General features: G+C 37.7%; 1 protein-coding gene across 3 annotated transcripts in view; it reads right to left on the reverse strand.

The window, feature by feature from the left end:
- Positions 1–16,112, reverse strand: part of EIF2B3 (eukaryotic translation initiation factor 2B subunit gamma) — a 105,549-nt gene extending 89,437 nt beyond the window's left edge. For 2 of the 3 annotated variants that reach the window (XR_014026022.1, XM_081324566.1), the window contains exons 1-3: positions 15,893–16,112; positions 15,079–15,234; positions 8,111–8,250 (exon numbers count right to left, since the gene is read on the reverse strand). Coding sequence is in view for 2 of the 3 variants with exons in the window: in XM_081324566.1 (XP_081180692.1) it covers positions 8,111–8,250; positions 15,079–15,226 (288 nt within the window). In the remaining variant the exon portion in view is untranslated. Of the gene's footprint in view, positions 1–8,110; positions 8,251–8,820; positions 8,928–15,078; positions 15,235–15,892 lie in introns of those variants that run through there. The other variant, XM_081324567.1, reaches the window with a different exon arrangement.
- Between the last annotated feature and the right edge of the window lie 3,060 nt (positions 16,113–19,172).

Below are 19,172 nucleotides of genomic sequence, written 5' to 3' on the forward strand. Positions count from 1 at the left end.
TTTAACTAACAAGAGAATACTTCATCTTGAGGGATGGGATTTGGTATATGGATGGCATGCATATTTGCTTTACGATAAGAAAGTGGACAGGGCTTTTAAATCCCATATTCTTAGAAGTGCTTTATTGCGTGTCTGGAAAAAGTATTATTATAAGTTAAATTATAAAATACCGATTTGGGGAATTCCTGGACACGCGATAGAGGGCGTATCTATGGGAGTGAGTATGGACATGGTTTCTTATAAGGAACTACTTAGATTGCAAGGGATTGACTGGCAACTTAAATCATTAGAGGAGTTAAGACAAGAAAACATAAGTTACTCTTGGTTTCAATATACCCAATTGAAAGTTAGGTGGAAGTCAGATCAAAAGGTTGGCATCACAATTACAGATCAAAATTTAGTAAAACAAATTAGAGATTTAAATTGTGCACATATAAAGAGGATATATAATGCTTTAATTGAATTGGATTCGGAAACGGAACTGGTTAAAGACTGTATGATAAAGTGGTCACAAAATATTCAGGAACCAATTTCGTTGGACACCTGGGAGATAATTTGGGTTAGAAATGTTAAATTTACTCAGGCTCAAAATTTAAGAGAAAATTTTTATAAAATGTTTTATAGATGGCATCTGGATCCCAAGAAGTTGTCCAACATGTATCCTAATTTACAGTCTAAATGTTGGAGATGTGGTAGTTTAGAAGCTACCTATTTTCACATGTGGTGGACTTGTAGAAATATAAAAGCTTTTTGGATCAAAATTTGGTGGAACATTCAAAAGATTTTTAAGAGAAAGATAAAGTTTTCTCCGCAATTGTTTTTATTGGGTATTGTTGTAGATTGTGATGTTAAAGAAACTAACTTGATGTTGAACATGATAACAGCAGCACGGTTACTAGTGGGACAATATTGGAAGAAGGATAGTTTGCCCACTATAGAAGAATGGGTGTTTAAAGTTTCGAATCTTGCAGAAATGTCTAAGATTTCTGCTTATTTGAAAGATCATTCACAGGAAAGATATATTTCAGTTTGGAGGAGATGGATAAATTATATTCAGAACAAATATGGGACTAAAAAGTTCCATTTAGCTTATGAGTAGATTTTAGTGGGATATTGTTATTGGTACTTTGTTTGTAGTTATGTTAAAGGGGAGTTAAAGCACATTATGAATTTGGTTAATTGTATATTATGCATAATTTTTATTTAGAATATGATTATTGTAACTATAATCCTGTACTTAGCTCTGGGAAGTGGGGGGGAAGTGGGTGGGTTTGGGGTGGGAGGGATTTGGGGATATATTGTAAAATTTTGTTTTTGTAAAACTCTTTAATAAAAAAAATTTTTTAGAGTGTGCAGAAATGGACAGATTAACTTTAGAGATTAAAGAGAAAGAGGATTCAATTTATTTTAAAACATAGGATAAATTTTACCAATGGTCAAAGCGAGAAATGAATGTGATACGTTATTTTGAATATATATTAGTAAGGAGAATGATATGTATTGATTGATACCGTTTATGGTTATCGTTTAGCATATACATTACAGCTATTTACTGTTATATTAATTAGCGTTCATTGAACATATGTACCCGGACAATAGTCTGTTTGCTAAAGCTTGAAAATGTTATTGGGGGGCAACCTCAATGTTGTTCCCAACCCCGTTCCCACCCCAATCCCGATCCTAACGCCACCCTAAACCCTAATCCCTACCCTGGTTATATCCCCTCCCTAACCTTATAAAATTCAACTTTTATATATATAAAAAAGTCTCAGACTGAACTTAAAAATGGTTATTTTTATCTCACCTTGCCAACAACTGGATGAGACACACCTTCACTATCACCAGTTTATTTTTCCCTAATCAATACATTATAGAATATAGATGGAGAAAACTGAAAAAATGCCAAATTGGCTTTGTAAGATGTTCAGAATTTCTATGGATAAGTATTTAAATTAAGCTTTCCTTTTCAAGAACTGTATCATTCAACCAAAATGACAATAATTTAGAGTTATCTATCAACATTACTCTGATCCAAATTATTACAGATGGAAATCTAGACCTATATACACATTCTAAAGTTCTGAACAATAATATAGCAATTGCATAACTTCTGTGAGAATCTCTGTAAATAATGTCAGGTATTACATACTATTAAATTACAGCACAGGGAATAAAGCTGTTTATATGGAGGAGATTCGACAGGAATCAGCATGAAAGAAGATGTAACCATCTTCTTTAACGACTATATATCAACTTCATATGTACAGTACCAATACACTGATACTAATATAAGTATATACTGATACTGTGTTGCACAATTCCCACTAAGTATTTGGGGAGCTGTAATCCACATTTACAACTTACCACTACTGGTGAAGATTTGTCTAGACACACATATTTATATAATTTCAATATGGTCTCACTGAATTGATAAGACTTATTCAGCTTATTATATAACTTAAAATAATCAGCGCCAAGAATACATTTTTTCTGGAGCTCAACTTCAATCAAATGCCTTATCAGTTTCTGCCATCCAGGACACTCAAATCTTGCCAATTTTTTTCTACTTTCATGATCTTTTAAAAGAGAATATAGCCCCCATTTCTCTTCAAAGCTCTAATGGTCTACACCAGGGGTAGGCAACTTTGGCTCTTTTATGACTAGCTCAGGAATTCTGGGAGTTGAAGTCCACGAGTCATAAAAGAGCCAAGGTTGCCTACCCTTGGTATGGACCAATAAAATATCCATAGTAAAGAAAGAATAGTAGCAACCTAATTCTCAATTCTAAGGAGAATAATAATAATAATAATAATAATAATAATAATAATAATAATAATAATAATAATAATAAGAAGAAGAAGAAGAAGAAGAAGAAGAAGAAGAAGAAGAAGAAGAAGAAGAAGAAGAAGAAGAAGTAGTAGTAGTAGTTGGAAGGGACCTTGGAGGTCCAACCCCCTGCTCAGGCAGGAAACCCTATACCATTTCAGGCAAATGGCTGTCCAGTCTCTTCTTAAAAACCTCCAGTGTTGGAGCATTCACCACCTCTGGAGGCAGGTTGTTCCACTGATTAATTGTTCTAACTGTCAGGAAGTTTCTCCTTAGTTCTAGGTTGCTTCTCTCCTTGACTAGTTTCCATCCGTTGCTTCTTGTCCTGCCTTCCGGCGCTTTGGAGAATAGCTTGACTCCCTCTTCTTTGTGACAGCCCCTGAGATATTGGAACACTGCTATCATGTCACCCCTCACTCTTCTCTTCGTTAAACTACACATACCCAATTCCAGCAACCGTTCCCTATATGTTTTAGCCTCCAGTCCCCCAATCATCTTTGTTGCTCTTCTCTGTACCCTTTCTAAAGTCTCGACATCTTTTTTACATCGTGGTGACCAAAACTGGATGCAGTATTCCAGGTGTGGCCTTACCAAAGCATTGTAAAGTGGTATTAGTACTTCACTTGATCTTGATTCTAGAACTTTTGAGAATACACCCACAGGAGAGGTAACCCTTCTTCTCTTCTACAGCAGATGCAAAAGAGGTATCTTTTCTATCCCAAAGGTGCTTTTTCCAAGAGGTAACTGGAAGGTTTTTTTTTCTTTGAAAAGATTTCATTTCTCATCCAAGAAGCTTCTTCATTTCAGCTTGGAGAAGCAAAACATTTTCAAAGAAAAAAAAACAAAAACCAAGAAGGTCTAGTTGCCTTTTAGAAAAAGCATCTTTGGGACAACCATGACCTGAATGATCGAGAATCTCCATAGATAACTTTTCTAATTTCAGTAGTAAATAGACTAATTCTGTTTTGAAGAAGCATCATCAGTGCTTAGAAAGTATTATAAGCCATTCCATTCCAAGTTTTTATGGGGCACGTTGCACTACTTTACAAGATGGGCCTTACAGATAAGTTGTTCCACACGTTTTCCCACCCTCTTCCAGAAGTAAAATAAGGGAACAGCAAATATACACAGTGACCTTCAGCAAGATGAACAACTCCATACTTCCCTACCACATATGTACCGGAAATACATTTATTGCTTTGATCAGCCCATAGAGGAAAAATGTTTATGCAAGAAAACTGGATTAACATAACCTTAATTGAACTCGACTTTGATATTCCCTACAGTGGTCCTCTCTGTAACCATTCCTTTTTCATAATAAGATCCAGATTTAAGAGAGAACTTCAAAATGAATTCATATCAAGGATGAGCAAGATATTATTATTATTATTATAGTATTGTTTCTGGATTGTGTGTGGTGACCTAAGTATTTTCACATATATTCCACTATGAGACACAGACCATACCAAAACTCCTATGATTTTCTGTTATTTATTCCACTGTCAATCTCTTGAACTCTTATGATTTTTGTTGTATAGATGTCTCTGTAATGTTGTTAAGAGGTGAGTGAGGCATTCTAAAATATTTTTACTGTAGAACTATACATGGCGCTTCAGAGAGCATCAGTTAAGCCTCAGTAAAAGAGGTCTGGTAAACTGCTTTAAGAAATGAAATGCTCTATTTATTTATTTTAAAATTAACTCATAAGCAAAGGAGTAAAACATCCATTTGTCTCTATGCACTTATTTCATGGTTTGTTTTTCAATCCACCAACAGTCCAAAAACATCTCTGTTACAAGTTATGCTTTTTTTCCATGGTCACCAAACTCATCTCAAGTGTACCAGAAGCAGAGATTCCACTTCCCAGCCATTACAGTGAGCTTTCTTATGTCATGTATTTGGAAAGGAGGTTTTTTAGCAGAGGAAGTGAAGCGCTAAACTTGTCTGTCCAAAACTACATGGATCACTGACCCTCAGCAGCATACAGACCACTGCTGTGACATCACACTTTCCACAATATGGCTCCAAAAGATGTACCCAGCACGCAAATCTGCATTGCTTAGCTCTTCCAAGAAATTACTGCTTCTTTCATTGTTTATACAATACAATAACAGAGTTGGAAGGGACCTTGGAGGTCATCTAGTCCAACCCCCTGCTCAGGCAGGAAACCCTATACCATTTCAGACAAATGGATGTCCAATCTCTTCTTAAAAACTTCCAGTGTTGGAGCATTCACAACTTCTGGGGGCAGATTAATTAATTAACTGATCCATTGATTAATTGTTCTAACTGTCAGGAAATTTCTCCTTAATTCTAGGTTGCTTCTACCCTTGATTAGTTTCCCTCCATTGCTTCTTGTCCTGCCCTCAGGTGCTTTGGAGAATAGCTTGACTCCCTCTTCTTTTGGCAACCCCTGAGATACTGGCAACCCCTGAGATTATGAAGGATCATGGGAACATTTTTTGTAACTTTTATTCTGAAAGAATCAGGAAACACTACGTAGACCACCGATCATTACTTCACAGTCAAAGTCCTACTAGTATCTAACTGTACGGTTTAGTCAGAGGTTCCATTAGAATAAGTAAACATTCATTAATGCAGGAAAATGTACATTTTTCCACTCTGTTATACTGCTGGAATACTATATTTTAATAGCTGGTTAAAATGTAGTTACTGACATAAATTGGAGAAGACCTTTGACAGGATGAGAGGGAAAAATAATGTGTCAGCTTTCATCTTCATATTCCAAACCAACATAACATTATCTATGTACATGCCAGCAAAAATGGAGGGTCTTCTTACCAAGGCAGTACAGTTTGGGGCCATATCTGTGGTTCTATATGTCTCTGGCTCACACCGAACAGAGCAAGAGCCCTTCCCATCATTACTCTTAATTGCACAGGGCTTTTCCTTGTAATTTTATAAAGAAGTGAGAGTGTGTAGGAAGTGCTGATGGTGGGTTTCCTTCTCATGCCCAAATTGCTTCTACTCCCAAGAGAAGTAATAATAGCACGGGAAGCAGCTATGCCATGGGCTCTTCCCGCATAACCTGAGTCTACAGATGCTGCTGCCAAACCTCAGGAAACAGACGAAATATTGCCCAAGTTCACACACTGCTTTCTGCCAGGAAACAAAATACTGCGATGAGCTGGATGCAAGGCCACCGAAACAGAAAAGGAGACACTTTCCCCCTTATTAAAGAACTCCAGTCAAAGAGCACCACGTTAATTTTACGAAACCAGTTCTGTTCACGGCCGCAGCGATAAGAAGGTTCAGTTCCACCATACCAGAAGTGGATACACAGCTCAGACTAAAAACTTATTGCCAGTGTATCTTTTTTTTTATTGAAAAGTTTTTCAATACATTTTATCTTTAACAAAACAACCCCTCCCCACCCCCACCCCCCCTCCCAACCCAACCCAACCCTCCCCCCTCCCCTTCCCTGACTTCCCAGAGCTAAATACAAGGTATAAAAGTAAAAAACAATCATAGACTACCATATGCTAACAACAATAAACTACCGGTATTAGGTCTATCGCACTTTAGCTCTTATAAAATGACTAATACGTTGCATCTTCACCACCACACCTCCAACATTTAGGCTGGTAGTTCGGATACATACTTGCTAGCTTTTTGGGATCTAAATGCCACCTATAAAACATTTTATAAAAATTCTCTCTTAGATTTTGGGCTTGCGTAAATTTTACATTTCTCACCCAGATCTTTTCCCAAGTATCCATTGTAATAACTTCTTGAATATTCTGAGCCCACTTTATCATGCAATCTTTAACAAGTTCTGTTTCTGAATCAATTTCTATCAATGCAAGATATATCCGTTTAATATGTGCTTGACCCTGATTTCTAATTTGCTTTACCAAATTTTCATCAGTCATTGAAAAACCAATTTTCTGGTCTTCTTATTGCCAGTGTATCTGATGCAACAACAGGTTCATTTCATGACCTAAGGTTATGACTTCCTCAATTTTCACTTCAGTGCTTTTTGATATTAGTGATGTAGATTTCAAATTATTTAAATTACTGATTAAGAAGTGATTAAATTAAATGTTTAATTCAGCATCCAAATAATTTAAATTGGATCAAGGTACCTCAGAAAATGTTGAAAATTAAATATTAACCTTAAGAACATGTAATCATTAAGGAACATGAAAAATCAATAACCTAGGCCTGAAATATTCTAATGAAGTTTGATTTACATGCACTTTAGTGTACCTATAAATACAATATTGTTTCACACTGGATAATGAAAAATGGGGTCATACCTAGAATTATTTTTGTTCCTGTGTTTCAGTTCTCACTGAATTTAGAAATAAACTAGGTCTCTTAGAAGAAATCTATGATCCATAGTGAATTTATATTTAATTATTTGTATCCTGCCTTTATTATTTTTAGAAATAACTCAAGGTGTAGAACTTACTTTGTATTAGTATTAGCGTCTAAATAGATATATGAATCCATTTTTAACATTATTTAGCAAATGGATTTCTCTCTCATACTTTCTCAAAGATGTGGCACACATTACATTATTGTTCATTGGTTGGCTTAATTTGTTCATCTTGTCCCTAAAACTGAATTGGACACAGCAGCAAATAAAGAGTTCAGAAATGTATACAGGCTTTACAAGATATAAACATTTCCTAAGATGAGGATTTATCTTAGTTGCCCAGAATCACCTTGTAGGGGAGATGGGCAGCATAGAAAACAAACAAACAAATAAATAATATTATGTAACAGTACTATACATAGATAAAATATGGGTAAGATCAATTTGAAGTAGTCAGTGGAAATAATAGTAGAAATTTATCAACAATGCTCATATTTTCAGCTGCCGGTGGAACTCCGGATCGACCCCGACCTTCGCTTGTTTCGCCGGGACCTAAAAACCTGGCTATTTGAGCTGGCTGGCCTGGACTGAGGGGTTTTTAAGGTTTTAAATTTAATTTTAAAGTGTTGGGCTATTAATTTAATTGTATTTTAATCTGTATATTGTATCTCTTTTTTAATTTGCCCTGTAAACCGCCTTGAGTCCTTCGGGAAAAGGGCGGTATATAAATCAAATCAAATCAAATAAATAAATAAATATATATATATATATTTGTGTACATTCATTTTTTAACACAATTATGCTGAAAGTATTTAGATATTTTAAAAGTTTGCTTAATCTCCTTAGTGAACACTGATCTATTGAATTCTTTCTATATTTCACTCATATACACATTACTCATAGTATGATAAATTAAAATGATTTTTAAATACTTAGTATTACCTTTATTTTTTCATGAATATGCCGTAATGAGTCTGCAGTTCCCATATCTGCATCATCAGCAATACATACAATATCCAGCTTCAGTTTTGTCTCCAAGTTTAGCACTTTCTGAACATCTTTCGTTGTAACCACAATGACTTCTACAGAAGAGGAAAAAAAGTTAATAGATCTATGAAATAGTTTACATTATTCAGATCATTTAATTTTAGATAGTTTAAATATAACTTTTAAATGTAAATGTAAAGTTTAAATGTAAAGTTTAAATAGTTTGAATTCTTTTAAAGTCGTAAAACCTTTAAAGGGCCCTTACAAATTACAAATAACTTAATCAAGTTCTTCAAGGTTTCAGAAATCTCATAGGCCAAAATTTGCAAAAATAATTTACTGATTAAAATACTAAGATGTGAATAGGTAGCATTATTCCTGCAGAAAAATAATTTATACTATTTTAATTAATATAATTATTTTGTAAGACCTCCTAAGCAAAATATAATATAGTAAATCTAAAAAATTATTAGGTAAACTGGCATTTCTGTCACTATTATATCTATGTATTTAACACAAAGCTACATACTAATAAAGATATGCAAATACAACCTGAATAATGGAAAAGGTGAGAGGAGAAAACATCTATTAATCTTAAATGTCTATTAAATCTAAAAACATATAATGCATACTAATTTATATTATTTGTGCAATGGTATAATTACACATTATAGGGACGCGGTGGCTCAGTGGGTTAGGACGCTGAGCTTGTCAATCAGAAGGTCGGCAGTTTGGCGGGTCGAATCCCGAGTGCCGCGTAACAGAGTGAGCGCCTGTTACTTGTCTCAGCTTCTGCCAACCTAGCAGTTCGAAAGCACATAAAAATGCAAGTAGAAAAATAGGGACCACTACGGTGGGAAGGTAACAGCATTCCATGCACCTTTGGCGTCTAGTCATGCCAGCCACATGACCACGGAGACGTCATTGGACAAGCGCTGGCTCTTCGGCTTTGAAACGGAGATGAGCACCGGCCCCTAGAGTTGGAAACGACTAGCACACATGTGCGGGGGAACCTTTACCTTTACCTTATAATTACACAATTGATATATATTTATGCAAATAGCATAAAGTACCTCACCAAAGTTTCTTTGGATGCAACCAACTTGTCCTTTATTTTAGGAGATCGTCTAGATGGAATTTTGTCTTCCGAATTCAAATTCCATTAAATCAGGCTCTTGAAAAAGCACTTATGAGCCTTCCCATGTAACATTCAGAAGAATCTGAAATACCTGTTCATTTGATTTAATTGGTTTTAATCCAAGAGTTCTAAAAAAAAGTCTCCCATGTAAAATTTCCTATCCCTAAAATCAGCAATTGTAGATAAATGACCTTGAAGGGGGGGAGGGAGAGAAGAGAGAGAGGAAAGAGAGAGAGAAGGAGAAAGAGAGAGAAAGAGAGACAGAGAGAAAGAGATAGCCAATGTAATACAAACTTTTTAAAGGATTTAAGAAAGCACAAGCTTTTCAGGATTACATTTATTCCTGATATATTGCCAAGTTGAGAAACTGTTTTAGAGAGTCCCAATGTGGATGTGGACAGTAGTAAATTCATATGCACTGATTATTGGGATTCTCAAAACACATTTGATAGATCTCTCACCTTTTTTCTGAATAAACTAACAGTAGAATGAAGGTTTCTTTATTCATTTATAATTATCTGATTTGCAGACCTTAGACCTTAGATTAGGAATAAATGGTCAACTTTCACAATAGTTGAAACTAAACAATGGGACACCCAGGGAGTTGCACTGAGACTACCACTTTAAATTTATATTTATGAATGACCTAGAACAAAGATTAGCATAGTAATCTCCAGATGTTTTGAACTCCCACCTGATGTATAGGGTTAATCAAAACATCTAATCTGCATTGGAATTAAATCCAAAATGAGTTTTGAATCAACAAGGGAACAGCTAGGCAAATCCATTCATAATGGAAAAAATTCAGAATTGGGTTGTTTTAAGCCTAGAATCACTTCACTGACTATGGAATGCATTGCCAATAATATTTTAACTTTGAGCTAAATGTCTATTTCTTTTGGGCAGTGAGAGGGAAACTTCTGTTCAAATAGGATAAACTTCTTAGGAAATAATTCGTTATTTTATTAAGAGAATTTTATTTTGAAATGGGGTTGGGTTGGACAGTTTCTCATTAAGTCAGTTTTCTCTTCCAATCTGTCTAAGACCAAGTAGAAAAAAAGTCTTCTGCATTTTTCTCAGTTTTGAAGTTACTTCAAAGAAGGAAATAATTTTGGAAAAATTCTCATGGCTGGAATTTGGTGTGGTGGAGGTTGAAATCTTTTGTTTAGGCATTTGAACATTACTGAAGGTAGAAATCTGACTTGAGCAATGCTTAGAAAAACAAATTTTGTAACTAACATAAAAGAGATTTCTAGGAAATGCATTATAAGCAAAGTCTGTTGTTGTTAGTTGCGAAGTCGTGTCCAACCCATCGCGACCCTATGGACAATGTTCCTCCAGGCCTTCCTGTCCTCTACCATCTTCTGGAGTCCATTTAAGCTCACGCCTACTGCTTCAGTGACTCCATCCAGTCACCTCATTCTCTGTCGTCCCCTTCTTCTATTGCCCTCAATCTTTCCCAGCATTAGGCTCTTCTCCAGTGAGTCCTTCCTTCTCATTAGGTGGCCAAAGTATTTGAGTTTTAGCTTTAGGATCTGGCCTTCTAAAGAGCAGTCAGGGTTGATCTCGTCTAGGACTGACCGGTTTGATCGCCTTGCAGTCCAAGAGACTCACAGGAGTCTTCTCCAGCACCATAGTTCAAAGGCTTCAATTCTTTGGCGCTCAGCCTTTCTTATGGTCGAGCTTTCACTGCCATACATTGCAACTGGGAAGACCATAGCCTTGACTATACGCACTTTTGTTGACAGGGTGATGTCTCTGCTTTTTAGTGTGCTGTCTAGATTTGCCATGGCTTTCCTCCCCAGGAGCAAGCGTCTTTTAATTTCTTGGCTACAGTCGCCATCTGCAGTGATCTTGGAGCCCAGGAAAATAAAATCTGTCACTACCTCCATTTCTTCCCCATCTATTTGCCAGGAATTGAGAGGGCCGGATGCCATGATCTTGGTTTTCTTAATGTTTAGTTTCAACCCAAGTTTTGCACTCTCCTTCTTCACCCGCAACAAGAGGCTGTTTAGTTCTTCTTCACTTTCTGCCAAGCAAAGTCTAGTATGTAGCTAACTACATTTTGCCAGTTGCAAGTACCCTAAACTCATGGGAAGAAAGACAGAAGGAAATTGAGATTAACCATTTGTCAGACAAAGAGCAGGCAGAGTAAAAGGCAGTGTGCTAGTATTGAAAATTAAATTACATTGTCATAGAACTCTAATCTGTTCAGGCAATTAGCTCTGATTTCCTTTGAAGTAGGAATGGAAAAAGCAGAATTAGTTAATTCGAAGAAAACAGGATCTTTTATCAGTGAAGGCTTTTGTAATAATTTCTTATTCTATTCTCTGTGCCAGAAATCATTTACTATTTCTCTCTTTATCCTTTCTTCAATGAAAATACATATTAAACATCAATATTGGAAATAGTCAGTAATCATACCTCATATTTAGTTCCACTGATAATAACTAGATTAGTTTCTATATAGAAGATGCAAGAAGTAAACATATTAAGCATTTCTTGACACATCAGCTTTGAAATTAATTATTTTAGAGAATGGAATGCTTTCTGCCATTTAGATAGGTGTATTTAGTGTTGCAAGGGCAAAGCCACACATTAAACTGGAACAATTTATTTATTTATTTATTTATTTATTTATTTAATTTTATTTTATTTATATACCGCCCTTCTCCCGAAGGACTCAGGGCGGTGAGCAGGGCAGATATATAAAAAATACAAAAGTTAAAAGAAAATTAAACATATGCCCAACTAAAAATAGTAAATACATATATTAAAAATGACAATAAAAACCCAACCCATCCCCCATCAGGCCAGGCCGGCTTGTTCAAATAAGAGTGTCTTCAGATCGCGACGGAAGGAGCGAAGGTCGGGCGCCATCCGGAGCTCCACCGGCAACCGATTCCATAGCTCCGGGGCGCCCACAGAGAAGGACCTCCCCCTGGGGGCCACCAAACGACATTCTCTGATCGGTGGCACCCTGAGGAGGCCCTCTCTGTGGGAACGCACAGGGCGGAGGGAAGTTGATGCCGGCAGCAGGTGCTCCCCAAGGTACTCCGGACCCATGCCATGTAGGGCCTTAAACACCATTACCAGTACCTTGAATCTCACCCGGAAGACAACTGGTAACCAATGCAGCTCACGGAGCAGAGGTGTAACATGGGAGTATCAGGAGACTCCCAACACAACTCTCGCGGCTGCATTCTGTACCAGTTGGAGCCTCCGAGTGGTCCTCAACGGCAGCCCCATGTAGAAAGCGTTGCAGTAGTCCAGACGAGAGGTCACGAGCGTGTGAGTGAACGTACATAAGGCATACCGGTCTAGATAGGGCCGCAACTGGCGCACCAGGCGAACCTGGGCGAAGGCCCCCCTAGTCACAGCTACTATATGGTCTTCCAGAGTGAGCCATGAATCTAGGAGGACTCCCAAGTTGCGAGCCCTATCTACGGGGGGTAATAGTTCACCCCCCCATGGAAAGAGATGGAATGTTCTGAATATCCCGGGATGCCGGTATGCACAGCCACTCAGTCTTGTCGGGGTTGAGTTGAATAGTAGACATGGCTCATTCTCTATTCTAGCTTCAAAACTTTCTGAAGATTCTCCCTGAAGCCTCCATAATACAACCTTAATAAAGAATACCTCTTTATTACTGGGTTATAAGAAAAAAGTGCATCTACCCCAGACCTTTGCTTTGACATGGCAGAAAATACAACATTCTTGGCTCAGAGAAGAGATACAACCTGTAAAAAGCCTAGTGCTTATTTATAAGCCTATTTTGCCAACTTTGTTTTAGAAACTTTACCAATCATATGATAATTAATTCATAGGAACCATGAATAAGAATCTATTAGCATCAGAATTTCTAACAAAAACTATCCTAAAAAGGAAATGACATACTAGAAAAAAGCATCTAACAAGCCAGAAGAACAGCTTGCCTTCAGAAGTTGTGGGTGCTCCATCACTGTAGGTTTTTAAGAGATTGAATAACAAAACAATAGAGTTGGAAGGGACCTTGGAGGTCTTCTAGTCCAACTCTGTGCTCAGGCAGGAAACCCTATACCATTTCAGACAAACGGATGTTGAATCTCTTCTTAAAAACTTCCAGTATGGAACATTCACAGCTTCTGGAGTCAAGTTGTTCCACTAATTAATTGTTCTGTCAGCAAACTTCTCCTTAGTTCTAGGTTGTTTCTCTCTTTGACTAATTTCCATCCATTGCTTCTTGTCCTGCCTTCAGGTGCTTTGGAGAATAGCCCAACTCCCTCTTTTTTGTGGCAACCCCTTAGATATTGGAACACTGCTATCAGGTCAGCCTTAGTCCTTTTCATTAAACTAGATATATCCAATTCCATTTATACTAAAACTTCTATAGTTTAGACCTTTTTCTTAGAAGACTGTAAATGCAGATAGAAGATATAATTCATCACAAACTAGTTATGAACATAGGTGATACGATTGATCTCTTACACTGGGTTAAGCCAAGAATTGTTAAAACGCTGACCACCATAACAGAATTGAAGAGGTAGATTAAAATGTAGCACTAACTATATTATAATCAAGCCTAATTATACAACTATATTACATGCTTTTTCCTATGATTGTACAATTTTCCTGCACAATTCCACGAAAAAGCAAGCTGTTTTAAGCAACTATACACTGGTGCAATATTTGTGCATTCCACTGAGGATCCATTTTGCCTTGAAATCTGAAATACTGTATTACCCCACTAAATATCCATTATAAACCATACCAGTTAACCCAAACTAATTATGTTGAAAGGAAATGAAATGTTTAATATAATTTGCTTATAATGTCATGTATACAGCAATGAAAATTCTAGATGAAAAATATAATCAGTGAGCGAAGTGTTTGGAGAAAATCAATAAATTGTGATTCTACAGATTGCATATTATTCTCGCATAAAGCCTGTGAAAAGAAAGGGTGGTTTACACTGCCTTTACATATAAATATGGCATTAGTGCAATCTCTCTCTCACATGCACACACATATGCACACTCAATCTTCTTGGAAGTTTCCCACAGAGCTTCCAAAACTACTGTAATGTTCTTTGAGCTACATTAGAACTCAGGCCGGTTTCAAAGCATAGCCAGATGCTTTAACCACTACACTGGCTCTATTTTGTTAATAAAAAGGTAAATGTCCAGTCATGTCTGACTCTAGGAGCGTGATGCTCATCTCCGTTTCTTAGCCAAGGGAGCCAGCGTTGTCCAAAGACATTTTTTGTGTTCTTGTGGCCAGCATGGCTATATGACAAAGGTGCATAGAACACTGTTACCTTCCCACCGAAGTGTTATCTATTAATCTACTCACATTTCCATGTTTTTGAACTGCAAGGTGGGCAGAAGCTGGGGCAGGAACAGGAGCTCGCCCCACTGTATGGCACTCAGGTCTCGAACCTAGCCTGTCAGCTTTCTAGCTGGCAAGCTTAGCTGAGCCATCGCACCCCTTTATTTTGTTAATATTCACATCAAATTTCCAGAAAAAGAAAAAAGATAAGAAAAATTACAATGTGTGCATTCTTTATATGGAGTGCTTGTATATGTTTACTTAAATATAGAGATGATCTTGAACATATAATCTCCTTCTTCTAAATTATGTTAGAAGTCAAATGGGACATTCTGAATTAACTGGACTTCCAGCTATGGTGCCAAAGTCCTTGGATTTATTGACATAGCTCATTCCCAGTACTGCTGCAAACAGTGTCCTTGACTTTCTGTTATGTCATTACTCAACAGAGCAAAATATCATATTCAAGTCTGCTCACCTTCAAAACCAACTTGTTCCAACAGGTTGAGTGGGTACCATATCAAAGGTTTATTACCAATAGGAAGAAGAGCTTTAGGGATATTTGAGGTCAGATCCATCATGCGGGATCCACCACCTACAGCCATCACCACTGCTTGAAACTCCATACCAAAATCTGAAAAGATGAAATAATCCAAAAAATCAACCAATAACCAGACAGCCGGTGCTCTTTACAGGAGGAAAAAAATGCAGAACTAGTAACGTCCCATAATCCATAGTAAGATTTTAACAACCCAGAAAAACCAGCATCTTCAGTCTTCTGTTTTGCCATTTAACTATCTCCCTTGTGTTCGATAACTACAACTAGTGTAGCCAATGTTGGAAAACGCAGAAAACTGTAGGTAAGCCTCTGAAAGATTATACATTTCCCATTCTTGTGTTAAACCTTTGTTTTCTGAGTTACAGCAGCGGAAGACCTGGTCACTTTAAGCTGTAAAGAGATATTCTTCTCTTGCTCATAGACTTTATTACCTCATTTTTCTTTCAGTTTATTAATCTAGACCAGGGGTAGGCAACCTCGCTCTTTTATGACTCATGGACTTCAACTCCCAGAATTCCTGAGTCAGCTATGCTGACTCAGGAATTCTGGGAGTTGAAGTCCATGAGTCATAAAGGAGCCGAGGTTGCCTACCCCTGATCTAGACCAATCTGCTGTGTTCTTAAGCCTTAGTACTGCCAGGCCTAAAACCACGGCAAGCAGGCAAAATATGCTCCACGTGAATGAACCCCCGTGTTAAAAACTCCGTTGCAAAAGCCAGACATCAATTTTATACCTAATAAGCATGCGAATCCAATAATTTTCTTCTTTATCCTCCTGTCCCAGCGGAAATAAATGCTAACTGTCAGGCTACGCGGGGAAAGGGTGGGCTTCTCTTCCCAACGTCTCACCAGCGCTTTGGTACCTGAAGCCTAAAGGGCTGCTGGTTTCACCGTGGCAAGGAGGAACCAATAATAATAGGTTCGCTTCCCCTCCGGTGCACTTCCGCGTCTGCGCCGCCGTCAAAACGCGCACACGCTCACCGCACCGTGTTTACTTGCCGAGCGAATCGATGAACAGCCCTAACGAAGAACACCGAATAATCGATCTACTGGTTACTGGTAGGGGAAATAATCAAGTTAAAAGAATACCGAGCTATCGATTTCGGAAGAACAGGCGCCTTACAAAGAGCCCAGAGATATCGCTTCCCCTCTTTTCTTTCGGAAGAGTAGTGAGAAAAAGCGAGGGCGGGGGGGGGGAGGGAATAGGTTGCTGTTTTCCTATTTTTCTGAAATAAAATAGCATTCGTTCGCGGTGAAAACACATCCTATAATTTTCCAAGTTTAACCGCAATGATCAGGGTGCTTTTAAGATTAAGAAACAAAAAGGACAGGGCTTGAAGGTCAGGTGCCAGTGGGTAAAAACAAGTTTAAAAAAGGCAAATTCTATGCCTGTAACCATTGGCAAACCAAATAGAATTGCCAACATATTATTATATAAATAATCTATAATGAAACTACATTTGGAGTGTTAAACCTTGTACAGATCATTAAGTTTTTAAAAAATAGAAAAGATGCAAAGAGAAAAATGTGGGAATAATACAGCACCTTCCCTATATACGAAAGATTATAGTAATTGGTCCTTTAGCCTAGAATGGAGGGTAAAGGGAGATGTGACAGACGTGCATGGTAGAACTTGAGGATTGAAACTCACTGAAGACAGGCCTAAGGGCATCAGCCTGCAGGTAGGGTAGCATGCGTGCCACAAAGAAAAGAGGACTGTTGATACAATTAGCAATGCAGGTTGCACAATTCTGTGTTAACTGAACTAGCTTGGGATGGTAAGAGACAAACCTCCCCCCCCCCATTTTGGGTAATCAGTGACAGTTGCCCAGTTACATTTGTCTACCAACAGCATCTGAACTGATAAGATGCTGTTTTCTAGGGAAGATAATTTACAACATTTTGTCATTCAGACCTGAGTGATGACTTGGTGAAACAAACTTGTGATAAACATATTTTTATGGATTTCCTCAAACAGCTGAGGGCCAGCCATTTACCATACCTTCCCGATTGCTAGCAACCTGCTCAATACCTAGCTGTGTCCAATAGTGAAGGGCAATTGCTGCCTCTAAAATATCAACTCACATGTATCAAGCTTATTCCACTGACCAATGACCAGTTTGATCAGTGGAACAAGTGATACTGGGATGATCTCTGACCCAGTCACCTGAGAAAGGTGCACTGAGTAAGAACCGTATGGTTCATCTGACTATCCCTTTCAGTCTCTGAGCAACCACTGACCGAATGTATAAGTTCAATCTTATGTAGAATAAGCTCCACATGGGCTTATCTAGCCCCAGCACATCTGAATGCACTGAGATTCAACTCCGATCCCTCTTATGGCTCCTTTCTTTCCAGAGTCTGATTCCCATGACTCATCTATTTTCAAGAATAACCAGTGATGAAGCAGCTGAACCTCAATACCTGATCATCCTGGATCAAAGACAGTAATGAAGGTGATGTCCAGAAGCAGGCCATCATTCCAGTAGAAATCATCAATATTATTTTTTCCTTCCCCACAAGTTCTATGCTGTTGGTGTGCTTTGGTTCATTTAGCTCTTTTGGATTTTTAAAATTTTGGTAACATTAATTCATTCTTGCATTCTGTACACTGCACTTTCTTGCCCCTATTGTTTGTACAGATTTCATAGTACATTTCAAATCCAGAAAAGTCATGGTTAGCCTGCTAAGCAAAGCAGAAACAGGTTGGAAGTGTGCATCTTGCTCATGCTTTTTTTGTAATACTGATGGGGGCATTTTTCTGCAAAGGTATGCTTGTCCTTGAGTTTTAACCTGTATGCTGCAGTTCTCCTACACTTTTAGCATTTCAAGTGTAAAAAGGAAGAGTTGTTTTGTTGAGCAAGGGTGTACCCCTCATGATCACTCTTTCATTTTGTATGCTGTTGAGGACTACTGATGTAAATGTAATCTACATTTAGCATATAAAAGCTGGCAGCCAGGCAGTGAAGGATATTTGTGTGGTGTGAAGCTTGTCTTATGGGGAAGTACCTGTCACTAATCATTAAGTTACCAGATAGAAACCACAAAATTCCTTATTTTGTTTTTTTGGCAGCCTGTTTCAGGTAAATTTTTAAATGGAAGAATGAATAGAGTTATCCTTGATTGTCTGCAAGATTAGTTTTAGATGTAGATTTACCAGATAGAAACCACAAAATTCCTTATTTTGTCTTTTGGCCGCCTGTTTCAGGTAAATTTTTAAATGGAAGAATGAACAGAGTTATCCTTGATTGTCTGCAAGATTAGTTTTAGATGTAGATTTAGGGGGAAAAAGTATTTTCTTAAATGGGACCGACTAGAGTTATTTTATTTCTTCCAGTATATCCTTCAGCCCTTAAGAGGTAGTTAAATTAAAAGTTGGTCTCTTGTGTGAGAGATAAAACACAGAACCAATGTCTTTCTGGTTACGTTCCTTGCAGTGAAAATACCTACACTCCAGGCACAAATGTTTGTTCTAGTTTCAAGGGAGTTACCACATCTGCACTGTGAAACTACAGATGACCACTAGATGGCAGCAGAGAATGTTCTGTAATGTTTTGCTTCTATCTGGTGGTTGTCCAATTTTTTGCAGCCCTTCCAGATCCCAATTTTCCATGCCTGAAACATCTGAAACTGCTCTGAGTTTTATTTCTGTTGAAAGTGAATCCACTACATTAATTCAGGTTTTTTTTCTGCCCAGGGGTGCCCATAGGGCATGGTCAAAAAAGCCAATATGATGGTATGACAGTGCGTGGGGTTTTTTATGTGTTGCAAACTGCCATGGCCGCCATCTTGAGTTTCTGACCAAAATTTGCAGACACCTTTGTTTCTATGAAACCAAGATTGACTTGAAATGAGGCAAATTGACTTCTGGAATGTAATGCTTTGTTTCAAGTTACAGACGGAACTCGTTTTCTGTTTAATGCACACCCATGATGATGAGAGGACATTTGAGAGACTGCAAAGAAAAAGAGCCAAAAACAGAGAAACGGGAATACTGTTTAGAATGTATTTGGC

Source organism: Vipera berus, assembly GCF_964194415.1.
Source record: "Vipera berus genome assembly, chromosome: 3".
NCBI lineage: Eukaryota > Metazoa > Chordata > Lepidosauria > Squamata > Viperidae > Vipera > Vipera berus.